Source organism: Tyto alba, unplaced genomic scaffold (assembly GCF_018691265.1).
Source record: "Tyto alba isolate M040663 unplaced genomic scaffold, T.alba_DEE_v4.0 Super-Scaffold_14, whole genome shotgun sequence".
Classification (NCBI taxonomy): Eukaryota; Metazoa; Chordata; class Aves; order Strigiformes; family Tytonidae; genus Tyto; species Tyto alba.
In genome coordinates, this window is record NW_024881276.1 from 2,632,982 (window position 1) to 2,647,346 (window position 14,365).

The 14,365-nt window shown below is 43.5% G+C and overlaps 1 protein-coding gene across 4 annotated transcripts in view; it reads left to right on the plus strand.

The window, feature by feature from the left end:
* Window positions 1–13,985, plus strand: part of JADE3 (jade family PHD finger 3) — a 66,866-nt gene extending 52,881 nt beyond the window's left edge. For all 4 annotated transcript variants that reach the window (XM_042788875.1, XM_032982483.2, XM_032982485.2 and 1 more), the window contains 5 exons: window positions 17–184; window positions 5,184–5,300; window positions 5,744–6,217; window positions 9,634–9,751; window positions 11,299–13,985. In XM_042788875.1, coding sequence (XP_042644809.1) covers window positions 17–184; window positions 5,184–5,300; window positions 5,744–6,217; window positions 9,634–9,751; window positions 11,299–12,191 — 1,770 coding nt within the window. In that variant the 3' untranslated portion in view covers window positions 12,192–13,985. The remainder of the gene's footprint in view (window positions 1–16; window positions 185–5,183; window positions 5,301–5,743; window positions 6,218–9,633; window positions 9,752–11,298) is intronic.
* Window positions 13,986–14,365: the final 380 nt, after the last annotated feature.

The window sequence follows — 14,365 nt, forward strand, 5'->3', positions numbered from 1 at the left end:
CCTGTTTTCCTTCAAGGCGTGCTATGGAATCTTAAAAGTACCCGAAGGGAGCTGGTTGTGTCGTACCTGTGTCCTGGGAATACATCCTCAGTGCCTCCTGTGTCCCAAAAGAGGAGGTGCCATGAAAGCCACCAGGACAGGGACCAAGTGGGCACATGTGAGCTGTGCTCTCTGGATTCCAGAGGTAAAACCTAATTTCTGCCTCTTTCTTTTGTATTGTAGACTCCTCTCTGTCCGACTTGTTCCTTTTCTGCATTTTTACGTTCTCATGATATAAGGCATCTGTCTGGCTTAATACCAGGCTTTATTCTGATGAGTCTGCACAGTCTGTGAAGACTGGGAGAGAGTCCAGCTTATGTTCCATTAATTAATCACTTTGTCCCCTCCATTTACATTCACTTCTTGGTGTCGTTATGGTATCTGAGCGACCTGCTAGAAGGGGTTACTGATGTAAGCGAGTGTTCACTGTGCCATTGCAGCTTCACTGTCTCTCTTATTTTCTGATGAATTTGTATGCTCCGGTAGGTGCATACGGTTTGCATTAATACATCCACTTTTTTTTTTTAAAAAAAGAACCCCCAGTTGCATTATTTGTATAGAATAGATTCTAAGATTTGTAGTTAAGGTGTTTTTTGAACTAACATTTTTCTGAACAGTGGGGAGATGCGGCTTTTTATCTGCTAAGTAAAGGCTTTTTTGATATATCTGTGCCTATATATAATGGAGAGTTTCATTGTGAAGCCTTACACTTCTTCATTTTGAATCAAGTTTAGCGTCACAGTGTAATTCTGTAAATCGGAATGTTCACTTGTGTATGGGTGGGGTTTGTGTTTAATTTGTACTTGGAATTTTTTTTTTTCTTTCTGGTAAGAGCCACAAATCCATTACAGTGGGTGGTTTAATGTGAGGTGGTAGCCAGATCTGTCAGTACCACGATATCAGGGGGATGGATGCCTTATTTTCTGAACCTTCTGCTCCCAAGTGCAGCCAGGCCTCACCTTTGCAAAACTTGGAGGAAGATGTTAAGATTCTGGGTATTTGTTTCTAACATAGCAACCAGATGCCATGTGTAATTCTTAGCTCTGTCTCAGGCATATATCTGCTTTTCAAGGAGGTTATCTTTGCAGTTGCACTTTTCCTTTCAGGCCTGCTTGTTGTAGTTCCTGGCGTCTCTTCCACCTTTAAGGAGAGAGGAGTTGAGGAAAAAAAAAAAAAAGGCAAACACAAATATTTATGTAAAAATTCAAACAAAAATCTCCTGACTTTTCCTCCCGTACTTATGAAGTGTCTTGGCTGGAAGTTCTCCTGGCTCTGAGCGGACTGGTTTTCTTAAGAGGTCATTTCTGCATGCGGTTGCCTTGATGCTCTTGCCAGCAGAAGAGGAGCCGGCAGGTTTGGGAAGCAGGTGCTGGCAGGGCAGGGAGCACACGCCGCCTTCCTGCCTGGCCACCTCCCTCTGGCGGAGGGAGAGAGGCTGCGGGGGGAGCACCCGGGTGGCAGAGCTTGAATCCCAGGGTGTGAATTATAAAGTCACTGCCATTTCCTCTTGTGGCCCTACGAAAATGGAGCCAGGCAGAACGCAGAGAGGAACGGGCCGTAAACATGTCTGGGCCTTGTGGTGAAAGGTTCAGAGAGGGACTTTATGAGTCACCGAGTATAAGCTAGCATTGTTGCAGGCAATTGCACCAGGTATTTTCCTTCGGTAACTCATGCAGCACTGTCTTAAAATGTTTTTTCTTCCCTCCCTTCCCTGTGAACTAATGCTGTCAAATGGCTTTCTTGACCCTCACGTGACTGATTGGGACATTTGAAGGTTTTTATTTTCCAAAGGGTACTCACTGTTGGCTTATATCCTTTTATTCTTCTGTCTTTATGATCTTTTAGTGTAAACATGTAGACTATTTCATGTTTTCTGAAAAGGCATTCTTTGAAAATAAAAAAAAAAAAAAAGGAAACACTGAGACCAGAAAACTTACACCAGGTGTTTTGAAATTCAAGGTCCTTCTCTGCCTTAGATTACAGTTATGTCCTCCCTCAATCAGTGTGGTGTTAGCTGAAGCAGAAAGTTATTTTTCTTAGCTAGGACTGGGAGGGTATCAAGCTGCCTATCCTTAGCTGCTGCTGTGAGCGGGCTGCCCTTGCCGGCCACCCATGCAGCTCGTTGTGCACTCGTGCAGCTGCTGGTGGCAGGTTAGCAGGGGAGAAGAGGGCAGCAGGGTGACAGTCGAGCTGGCAGCTCACGTGCGAAACGGTTGCAAAGAGGAGGCTTCAACAGCCCTTTGTCTTCACTCTCTCCCACTCTTAAAACTTCTTCAGAGTGTAGCGGTCAAAATGTAACCGGATACAAGGTGAAGAAATAACAAAGAAAACAGCTACTACATGTTACAGCGGATGGATCATTTCTGCCTTGGGATGGGAGGTTTGGGGGAATGAAAAGGTTGGCCTCTCCGCTCTCTGGATCCCTTGTGAGCAGCAAAGTTCAAACAGTCTTTGCCTTGACTCCTCTCATTGAATATCAGAAACACGCAGGCAGCATGCGGCCAGTATAAATAAATCGCACCTGACTCTGTAAGTGCCTCTTTGTGCTTTTACAAAGTGGGGTAGTATAAACAGGCAGCGTTACAAGCTGAATGGACAATATTTCCAACATAAATGTTTCCTGACCTTATGAGTCCTCTCTGGGGAAGGAGCAGGGAGAGCATTAATAAGGGTAGAGAGAGACAGGGAGAAGGTCTGTGTCAATTCCCAGCTCCTGCTGGGAAGCACGATGGAAAGCTGGTATTACTCAGTCTCCAGAAAAATTCGCCGAAGATTCTGGTTTCTTTTTGAAAGGAAAACCTGACAAGTTGATAAAATCCCTTAATTCCCAAAGGAAGACTTGCCTCTTAGTATAGTGGTAACTGGGACAAGAATTGCGATCAGTCTTTGTACAATATTGTTTCATAAATACTGATGCAACTTGTAACCAGCTCTGTTTTGAGCAAGGTCAGGTTATGTTGATGAAAGGCTCTTACCTTTTGGAAGCAAAAAAGCTGTATTTGATGATATTTAAGAGCACTGGACATAATTTTGTGGAACCACTCGGGTGTTTCAGGGACAACTTTGTCGCTTCCCTACCGATTTACAGGAAGACCACAACAGATTAAATTGTCATTACTACTTGATGAGGGCATCACGTATTGCCTGCCTATTCTTCTTGTCTGGTAAAACTTGGACCCTCTCTGAAGCATCTCACTGTCTTCCTAACGAAGACTTCTGGAAATGCCATGCAGGAGGTTGACCTCCGTATATTTCAGATGTGGCTTGCAGTTGGGGGGTGAGAGGGTGGAGTATTCTATAAATCTTATTTGACTCAATTTATGTCATTAATTCATGAACTGCTGATCAACTTTTTTAAATGTGGAAATGATGAACCAAGTAATCTCTTGCAAAGCTGTCTTGTCCACCTACTTAAAAGATCCTTAGAGCAGTGCAATAAGAAGGAGAGAGCAGCAAAAATACTCAGTTTGAGCACAGCAACTGTGACTCGTGGACTTGATGATCGTAGCACTGCTATCTTGGGATAAATCTACCTCACAAAGGAGGTCTAGTGAAGCAAAGCCTTTCCTCCTCAGGGATTAAGCAGGATTTAAGATGAATTAAGTGCATCGTGTGATTGTTGGTGTTCCCCCAAGGGGAAGCTAGAAAATTCAGCTTAGTCTACTGGCTCTTGTAAAGTCAAAGGTTTAATTATCACTCGTTAAACTAATTCAGATAACCTGGATTTCCCTAGGAGAGTCTTACGGAGTTAATTTATGAAAAATACTGTAGCGTAGTGCTCTTGAAGTTTTCTAGGAAAAAAAAAAAAATTTTGCTCAAATCTCAGCATGAATTGTTTTCTTAAGAAATCAGCTTTATTCTGGCCTGACAGTGCCACAGAGCATGACCTAGGAACTTCCCTCCTCTGAATTCTTAGATCTGCCCACCACTGAAAATCGAGGTCTTCTCTGTTCAGGTGAATTGTTCGTAGAAAGTGTGGCGATCTTCCTAGCTAGGATGAGCATTGCATTTCTGCTTCAAGGAGGTAGCCATCCAAAGCACACAACTGCTAAATTTAAAAAGTGCTGTGTAAGCATCAAAATCCGAGTTTTTGGAGACTGGCATTCTTGGGACAGAACAGTTATCTTGCTGAAATCGTCTGCCATGTGCCATTCTCATACTGGCCCAGTTCTGTGTCTTGGTCATTCAGAGCTGGCCACCTTCTTGCGTCTACTCTTGGATAAATCCTGTCAGTCAGGAGTGGCTCAGGGATGCCTGCAGAGATAATTTATGTCTGGCTTGGTGTCCACATTACGGAGGATAGTCCTTGTTTCCCAGTATGGACAACAGGCAGCTGAGAAATTTCTATCACAGTGGATATATGGACGTTAGTATAACAAAAAATAGGAAAAGGTATCCTGTGCTTATCTGAATTTTTTTCTTTCTTTTAGTATTAATATCCATAATCTGGTCTACCAGAGACAAATGGATCATCCAGACTAAGTATGTGAAAACTGGCACAAGAGAATATACCGTGCTTTGCAGTAAGAGAAGTTTGTTGTATTCTTTCTCAAATGATACTTGATACAATCTGTAGTTAGGAAAGTGTATTAGAATCACCTCTTGCGTTGGGGAGCGCTCGGTGGAAAGGCAGAGCTGGGAAGCGAGGCTTTCCCTGGCTGCTGACTGATAGATCTGGTTCTGCCCCAAATTGGGAGCTGGCAGAAGTAGCTATTGTAGCACGTCAGTGGATCTCAAAGAAGGAACTAATCAGGTGAGTAAGCGTTCCTATTTTGTTCTGAATCGCTTGTATTTTGGTACTTTTTAAGTTAGACCTGTTAAAGCAGCACAAGAGGGGAAAAAAAAACAAAACAAACAAACAAAAAAACCAAAACAACAAAAAACCCCAAACAACAGAAAGGAAATAAGTATCATTTACTCAGATGTTCTGAAAAATTGCAACTTTTAGCCCTCAGGTTAAACTAGTAGTATTCCACATTACTGTGTTCATGTGGGATCTTTTAGGATCCCTTGCTGAGAAATACGAGCACGCGGAGATCTCGCAGTGAGATAAGTGCGTGGTCGTATTTCTTTTTCTGGTATTAATGGTGAGCTTGTTTTTATTGCCTTGGTAACTGCTTTCCATGCTGTTTCTTTGTTTCCAGGTTAGTATTGCTTGTCCAGAAAGGATGGAGCCAATCACAAAGGTGTCTCACATTCCACCAAGTCGGTGGGCTCTAGTGTGTAGTTTATGCAAACTGAAAACTGGTGCTTGCATTCAGGTATGTCCTTGTCCCATGGTATTTATGTGAGAGGGGCAAATTCGGTTTTGCATTTTGTTCCTCTTGCGTTCAGAGATGCTTTACAATGCAGATGACCATTGGATAGATGCCTACTTCTTCATAGCTGTTTGCTGTCAAATTAGTTCACCAGCACAGAGATTGAGGAGTTAGTCTGGGTTGCCTTCTTTTGAATAAGGCTGAGATGTATAAAGACTCCTACTGTGTGGGTTCAGAGATGGATAGAAAGGTCCTTCTGTTGAACACTGTTCATAAACAGGAACATACTAAATTGAGTGATACCAGCTTCAGAGAGATCATTTTTAGGAGTGTTTAGGAAATATGTTTTTATAGAGATGGACTTTCATGTAATTAAGATAATTCTGTCCTTTTTTTCTGGTTTGTTGCTACTGTTAATGACTGAGGTTTTTTGATTTACTTTGTAGTGCTCTGTGAAAAGCTGCATCACTGCCTTTCATGTCACCTGTGCCTTTGAGCATAGCTTAGAGATGAAGACTATCCTGGACGATGGGGATGAGGTCAAATTCAAGTCCTATTGTCTAAAGCATAGCAAGAACAAACAGAATTCGCTGCCTGATGTCGATGAGCACCCCAAGAGTGTGTCAGACCAGAAGCAAACAGAGAGTGAGAAAACCAGTTTGCGAGCCCAAAAACTCCGAGAGCTGGAAGAAGAGTTTTACTCCCTAGTTAAAGTGGAGGATGTTGCAGCAGAACTCGGCCTTCCTAAACTGGCTGTAGACTTCATCTACAATTACTGGAAATTAAAGCGAAAAAGTAACTTTAACAAACCATTGTTTCCTCCCAAGGAGGATGAAGAAAATGGCTTGGTGCAGCCAAAAGAAGATAGCATTCATACTCGCATGAGGATGTTCATGCATTTGAGGCAGGACCTAGAGAGGGTAAGAATTTAACTGGTAAAGTCTTGAAAAACTATTTGCAGGTGAGCAAGGTCTTCGTTCGTGGACAAAAGTGGGAATGGGGGAAGCACAGGGAGATGTTTTAAAAAATATTAACTGAAGAAAAAGGTAAGGCCTTCAACTTCGGTCTTGTGATATGCTGCACTGCCTGCTGCAGAGACTTTCAGGAGCTGTCCCTTCTCAGTCCAGTGAGAGATCCAGCGTGAAAGGAGTGCTTTCTGACTTGCTTACAGGTTATTCCTTTATGCGTTTTAAGATGCAGGTTTCCATGCACAATGGACATATTTGCTAATTGACTTTTTGATTTCAACTTCAATTGAGTAACTGTTTCAAAAAATTGAATAAATTTATTTGATGCAGCTGTAGTGATTGCTAGTGATACAGATTCAGTAACAAAAAAATTTACCTTTGTTGAACAAACGTAAGTGAAAACAGCAAAGGAGTGGGGCAGGCTTAACAAATTCTTATCTTCCACCTTCCGTCTTGGGATGGAGGGACTTTGGGTTTGTAACTAAAAAGGCATTTTGCTATGGTTATAACAGAATGGTAAATATTAGCCGGTTCTGGGTTTGGAACAATCAATTTGCAAAAGTAAAGCGGTAAGTATTCTTTGGCGAGTGCGCATTAAGCTTTCGGAGGATCCTAAAAATACATTAAAGCAGAGCTGCTCACCCTCGTGGTTTGAAGGCAAATGGGTGAAGTCCCAGATGGTTAACTTCCACAGTGACTTCTTGGCTACACACACACAGAAAAATAATGCTGGCCTGTACTCGTACCACTTCCCGTGACATCTGATTCAGGACTCTTACGCACCTCCCTTCCCCACCGGGGTGCTGGTGTCAGCTAGTCCCAGGGAGCGGGCAGGCTGAATCACTCGTTGCTCTCTAGACTTTGCTGCTTTCACTGCACGTAGCTGCCTCAGGCACTACGGTTGGTTAGCGGTCTGAAAACAACCCGCTGAGTCTACCACTGCTTGTGGCTTTACTCAGAAGGGGGAAAAGGAAATTATCTTTTTAGCAGGAGCTACCTGGGCTCTTACCAGATTGCCAGCAAGCTGGTACTTCGAAAAGATGGAATCTGTCAGCAAAATTCAGAGCAGGAATTTATTAGGAAGGCATAGAGAGTGCCTTTTTCTGGAAGCTGATAGGGGAGGAAACCAGGCTTGGTACTGCTCAGAGGCTGCCCACTAGGTTGGCCTGTTGGCTAGTGATCCCCTGCAGTTTTCAAGCACTTAGAGATAGGTGGTGAATGTAAAAAAAAAAAAAAAAAGGTAACAAAAGAAAGTGGATGTGCTATATGTGATTCAGAGACATTGGAGAGGAGAGGAGAAAGAAAAGGGGGAGAAAGTAGTGTTGTAACAAAAGGGAAAACAATATTGGGGAGAGAACATGAAAATACAAGGAGATGAGTGTTGGAGCCAAGATTTGCACTTGTCAGTGTAACTGTTGTCTTGAATCTAGTCATAATCAATCTCAGATTTCATTTTCCAGGGCTACTTTGGATATCATGGATCCTTATTTTAAAAAAAAAATTAAAATCCCATAACATGCTTCAGATGGAAAGTTGGGATTTCAGGGTGGTTTTTTTTTTTTTTCAAGAGATCATTTTGAGCTTTTTCTCTTTTTTTGAATGCTTGGCTTGCATCAAATTTCCCTGAAATTGATGTACTTACTCTGAATAGAGGTAATTCATAGTTGAAACGTCTGTCTCGATGTGTCTGAACTTTTCTTGCCACAAGACTTTCTACTCAGTTATGTCCTGGGACGAATATAAATTTGGGAATCTTGGGATTTCCTGTCTGGGGAGAGAGGTTCCAGTTCTGAACAGATGGAGTTGAGTGCTGGGGGAAGTATGTTTGACAAATATCTTTCAACCAGACCCTACACCGTTTCTGTGTTCTGGAAGCTCTTTTAAGTGTTTATCAAGAACTTGCAGTGCCTCTTCCTGTTCTTACTACCTTAGGTGGAAGTGTTGCTATTAACTGAAATAGTGAAAATAAAATGATGGGGAGCTGAATCACAGGATGGCTTGGGCTGGAAGGGACCTTTAAAGATCATCTAATCTAACCCCCTACCCACGGGCAGGGACACCTTCCCCCAGCCCAGTTGCTCAAAGCTCTGTCTGCCCTGGGCTTTAACCCTCCCAGGGAGGGGGCAGCCACAGCTTCTCTGGGCGCCCTGGGCCAGCGCCTCACCCCCCTCACTGGGCGTAAGGAAGACATTTTTTTAGAATCTAAACCTCCCTCCTTCAGTTTAAAACTTGTTGCTCCTTGTCCTGTCACTACAGGCCCTTACCTCGCTCTGTCTTTCTTATAATCCCCTTTCACATGAAGAAAGGCCGCTATAAGGTCTCCCCAGAGCCCCCCCCCCCCCCAACTCTCTCAGCCTGGCCTCACAGGGGAGCTGCTCCAGCCCCCCCCCCCAGCAAATTTGTGGCCTCCTCTGGAACCACTCCAGCCATGTCCATGTCTTTCCTGGGGCCCCCCAGCTGGCCCCAGCACTGCAGGGGGGTCTCCCCAGAGCGGAGCAGAGGGGGAGGATCCCCTCCCCGGCCCTGCTGGCCCCACTTCTCCCGATGCAGCCCACGACGGGGTTGGCTCTCCAGGCTGCGAGCTCACATTGCTGGCTCACGCCCAGCTTTTCATCCACCAGTACCCCCAAGTCCTCCTCCACGGGGCTGCTCTCGATCCACTCACCCCCCAGCCTGGACTGCTCCCCGGGGTTAACCCCCACCCCGGTGCAGCACCTCGCGCTTGGCCTTGTTGAGCCTCATGAGTCAATGCAGTGGAGTCAGAAAAGAAACTACTGCATGCGTACATTTTACAAGAAGGCAGAGTGTTCTTCTAGAGGTGATCTGCCGTGTTAGTTTTAGTCCAAACAGGCCAGCTGTCTTTGGTAGCTTTGTAAAAAGTTTTACTTCATAACGCTGCAGTCATTTTCGTGGAAGCAAACATATTTTACCTGTTAAAAATCATTCTGTGAAGCACTTTTCCAGGAAATTTTGGGACAATCCAGTACTGCCTGCAGTAACATCCTCAGCATTGTACATAGTGGAAGCAGGCTTACAGACAAGCAAGTCTTAGAAATTACTTACTTTTCTTCTGACTGGAATTTTGTGTTCACTCACTGTTCTTGGAGATGAAAATATATTCTGCCATCTTGCAGAATATATTCTAAGGGATTCATTAAATTGGCAATTAAAATAAAATTCGGTTTTGTTTTGTTTTTTTTTTTTTTTTTTTTAATTTGTAGTGAAGTAAGTTTAATAATATTCACAAGAACTTTGCTAAGGAACTTTGCACATAATGTTGTTCTGGTTCTGTTGATGATGCACTTTTTTTAACTACGTCAGGACTGATTTTCCTGTTGCTTATTAAGTCTCCTGTTATTCTTCCGTAGGTAAGAAATCTCTGCTACATGGTAAGCAGAAGAGAGAAACTGAAGTTGTCCCACAGTAAAGTACATGAACAGGTCTTCAATTTGCAAGTCCAGCTCATTAATCAGGAAATTGCTGCAGGTAATCATATAGATGTAAAATATTTACAAATTCTGTCTGTGTTTAAACTGAAAAGCGCCTTCTCTTTATGTACCTGCTTAGTGTTTTTAACACTGTAAATCTGCCTTTAAAAACTTTATTCAAGTACACAGTCAACGGAAGTAGCAACACACACAAAACTCCTTAATCTCTTCAAATATTTACTTGGATATTTCTTTATTTTACGGCCTTTTCTGGTATATGCCTACTACTTACCAATCACTACGGCATCCCGATAGCAGAAACGAGCTGGTTTTGCTTCCTTGGGCTCCTGGTTTATGGTGCTGTTTCCCCCCAGCAAGCTCTGCACCGCCGCTTGGTTCTCCAGCTGTTTGGCTTGGTTGTCCAGTTTTGCTTGCTGTCAGCAGTTCGTTTCTTCAGGCAAGAGAGAGGAGTGACGGGTGGGAGTCGCTGCTGTTCTCACGTTGCCTTGCACGCTTGACGAACAGGGCAAAGAGGCTTTTCTTAGCTTGACATCTGCAGTTACTCTCCTTCCCTCAAAAAGAGTTGAAGCACTCTGGTTTTTAATAGTGAACAGTAAGTGGTTAGGAATGCTGATGTACCAAAACCCACCCTGCCCTTCACTTTTATAGCGACCGTTCTGAAGTAAGGAACACAACATTTGGAAAGAGGAAGAAGAGTATACATTGCAGCACAATTACTTTTTTTTTTTTTTTTAATAGGGAAGGCAGCTATTTCTTCAATGTGAAATTAAGATCCCTCTGTTCTTTCAAGATGCATATTATGTTTTTAATTACCGATTTAGAGGGGAGTCTTTGTGCTTTTATTCTCTGCCCCTGAAACATGGATAATTTAATTAGTACTGACAAGGTGGTTTTTTTAAAACTGTTTTAGATCAGACTGGTACTTTGTGGAAGCAGCGGTACCGTACAGGACTTTGGTTTTGTGTAAATGCATTTTATTAGAAATGTCTACTGAATTTATTTTATGTCTTTACAAATAAAAGTGCTTTTGTAATGCTTATTAGTATAGCTTGATAGCCACTTTGCGATGGTGCTGTACGTGTATAATATCATAAAGATTAATATATTGGGGTGAAAAGACTTTTAAAGCGTAGCGGATTTTATAATACAAAGCAGAGAGTTGAACTAAGTCCAAATTGAAACTCAGTTTGAAGCATTGTTTTTTCTCCATCCAAAACTGCATATGAACCTTTTTTATAGCTTTGTTGGAACTACTTCAGTCATATCTCAAAACTGGTTCAATTCGCTGGCTTAAAGCCCTGTAAAAAGGGCACATTGTTGTTTTTAATGGAAATGCTAAAATGCTTACCTAAATTCCAAAACGGTGGGTAATTTGGAACAGTTTTCATTATCCCAACTTCTCTTTAATGTCCTAAAATAATTTCACACAAATTGTTTGCAAATGCTTCTTACTGTTGAGTGACCTTCTGATGGACTATAAAACTTGCTACAGATAACAAAACGATGTAAAAAAAAAAAAAAAAAAAAAATCTCTTTCTAAAAAGCCTTTTTTTTCTTCTGCCCCCTCATCTCTCTCTCCCGTAGGCCATACCCTGACAAGTGCACTAGAGAACACACTGTTCTACCCACCTCCCAGGATCACCCTGAAGTTAAAAATGCCCAAATCAGCACTAGGAGATTGCAAAAACAACTCGCTGAAGCCTGGCAACAGACCGCTTTCTCCCGACAACAGCAGCACCGTTTACAGCAAACGGAGCGTGCCGATGTCAAAGGAACCGTTTGAAATGAAAGCAAAATCTTACTCCAGGTATCAGCACGACAGCAGAAGTAACGGGTTGCTGGCGGGGATCGGCAAGCCTCGGAGCGAGGCGAAGGATTCTGGGCCCACGCCGATGCCGGAGTTTTACCGGGGCCAGCCGTCCGGGAAGCCCTTAGCCCTCCAGGCTGCTTTGCACGGACAGTCTTCCATTGGGAACGGGCGGGTGCAGCAGGAGAACTCGAGGCTGGCGGCCAAGTCCAACGGCCTGATGGGCAGGGCTGGAGACGTGAGCCAGAGAGACAGCTCCAGCCAGACGCCCTACGAACAAGAGCCCGTGCTCAGCGCTCGCTTGGCCAGCCAGAGCGGTTTCAGAAAATCCACCATAGAACATTTTAGCCGGTCTTTTAAAGAGGCTACCAACAGCCTGGTGAGGACCACCGAAGATCTCCGGTGCTGTGAAAAGCCCACGAGAAGACTTGCAACAAAAGATCGCTTGTGGAGCAAGCAGACGCTTGAAGGTGCTCCGTACCAGGACAACGACGGGTACTGTCCTGACTTAGAGCTGAGTGACTCTGAAGCAGAAAGCGATGAAAACAAAGAGCAAGTGAGGTTAAGACGAAGCAGCTCAGAGAGAGAAAGCCCAAGTAAGGACTTCGGAAGAGATTGTCACAATAGAAACAAAAAGAATATGATTTCTCACAGCTCGGTACAAAGGTGATTAGAAGCCCCCACGGGGTAACTCAGCCTTTACCTATTCCAGTGTACCAGTGCAAAGCTCGGCATCAGAAGGTTCCAGAAAATAGTCCAGGACCTACGTTAGGAAGAGTTGCAGTAGGGGATGGGGGGGGGGAGGAGGGGAGAGAAATCAGGAGCCGTTTTTGTTCAACTGTGAATTGGCTTGCGGTCTTCGCGAGGTTAACTCGGTTTACGGCACAGTCAGGCGGAAATCGGAAATCGATGCGGTTTCGTTAGCAGGCAACACCTGGGAGAGCACGGAGCGGTTACCCTTTGGGTAAATTCAGGAAACTGCTCCCCCCCCCCCCCCCCTCCTTGCCAGTTTGTGTTGGGGGCAACGTGTTCATGTTCAGCCTGGGGACGGCGGGCAGGTAGGAAAGAAGTCCTTGCATTGCTCGTAAGGCGCTGCAAGAGACTGCAGACAGAGACACGCGCCGAAGCTGCTTTCTTAGGGCACCCGCAGTACGGATTTAACCCAGCAACACGCTCGTGGACGCGTTAGGAAGGGAAGCGTGCAGAAAGTCCTGGTGGTTTTTGGTTTGTGTGTTGTTTTTTTTTTTTTTTTTTTTTTCCCCCCCTCCCCGGGAACGTTTGTGCTCTGCCGGGTCAGGCCCGGAGTGACTACTGAGCGACGATCCTCTTCTGCGGGAGGCTCGGAACTGCAGTGGTGGTCGCAGGCTCCTCACCGAGGGTGCAGGCGGGCGTCGCCGGCGCTGCCAAACCCACTGACCTCTAGACGTGCCCCCCCCCCGGCCCCATTCCCTGCTCTCGCTGAAGGTTGTGTTCCTTTTCACAATAACTTGCTTATTTTGTAAATATACAACTTCTAGTACTTCAGTTTTTTGTTTTTTTTTTTTAATCTCTGTACATAGCTGCTTGTTGTGGGATGCACTTGTAAATATTTTACCCAGCTAACAAGTACAGATGGCTAATTTTGTGGATAGTGTTTACAAAAGTAGATGTACTACTTCAAAGAAAAATGCTATTTGACACTTAAATTTAGGCAATCACCGGTGATGCCGGGTTCCTCTTAAAACTGAGATTTCGTGTCCAGAGGTCTTTGTACCTGGTATTTTTAAAATAAACTGAGTTGGAAATAATTTTGTCTGAACTTTTTATGCAGGCTCAAATTTTCAATCCTAGTTGCCTGAATGCAGGCGTAGGAGCCTTACTTCTGGTATCTAGGTCTGTAAAATTTAGCCAGTCATCATTTTGGAGTATGGTTTGGGTTTTTTGTTGGTTTTTTTTTTTTTTTAAATTGCTGAAAATCTGTTACTTTATTAAGCTGCTTTTCAACCTCTGGATCAGTTGCTGTTTCCCAAACTAACTCTTTTTTTTTTTTTTTGTACGTCCTTTAAAATCAGCAGTTGTTGAGTAGCGATTACATTTCAGTCAGTACTGAGGAAGCGAGAAGGGAAAGGAACCAATGATGGGGGATTTTTGTTTGAATGCGAGCAAACGTCTGGTCTTCCAGCTGGTGGTGTGTTGATCAACAAAGTAACTGCACTGTTTTTCTCTGAAATGCTGTACATTTCATAAACACACAGCATCCTCTGTCCCGGTATCACTGGCTGAAACGGGCCGTGTTCCTCACCCAGCGTGAAGATGACTATGCAGAATCCAAACAGCCACCCGTTTTTCTTCATAATCTTAATTTATTGCTTTTAGCTTGGGAAATGGCAACGACACTTTTTTTATCTGTTTTAGACTTTGAAATCTCCCTAGTTGCAATAGGACTAGCAGGTCAGGGGCTGGAGGACTTTTCAGTAGTGAAATTTAAAAAAAAAAAAAAAAAGTATACTTGGCAATTCTGCTCTGTTTGCTTCATGCATCTTAATTTTTTTTTTTTTTTCACTTCTTGATTTTATGTATATTTGTGTAATTGATCTTTCTAGAGCTGTGTCTTCAAAATTATTTCTTTTGGTGTAAATATGCAGTAGCATTTTAGGTTTCCACATATTTTATTTTAACGGGAAATGCTTTGTGTTCTAAGCCATGGGTCATTCAGAATAAGTAAACAAATGTCTGTTCATTTGTATTCCAGTTCTGATTCTCTTAGTTCTCCTTCGATATTTATTAGTAATCCTCTCTCGCTGGTCATGAAATTTTATGAAGCTTTTATTGGGAACACTGATCTGGGAGGTCAGCAAAGCCTCC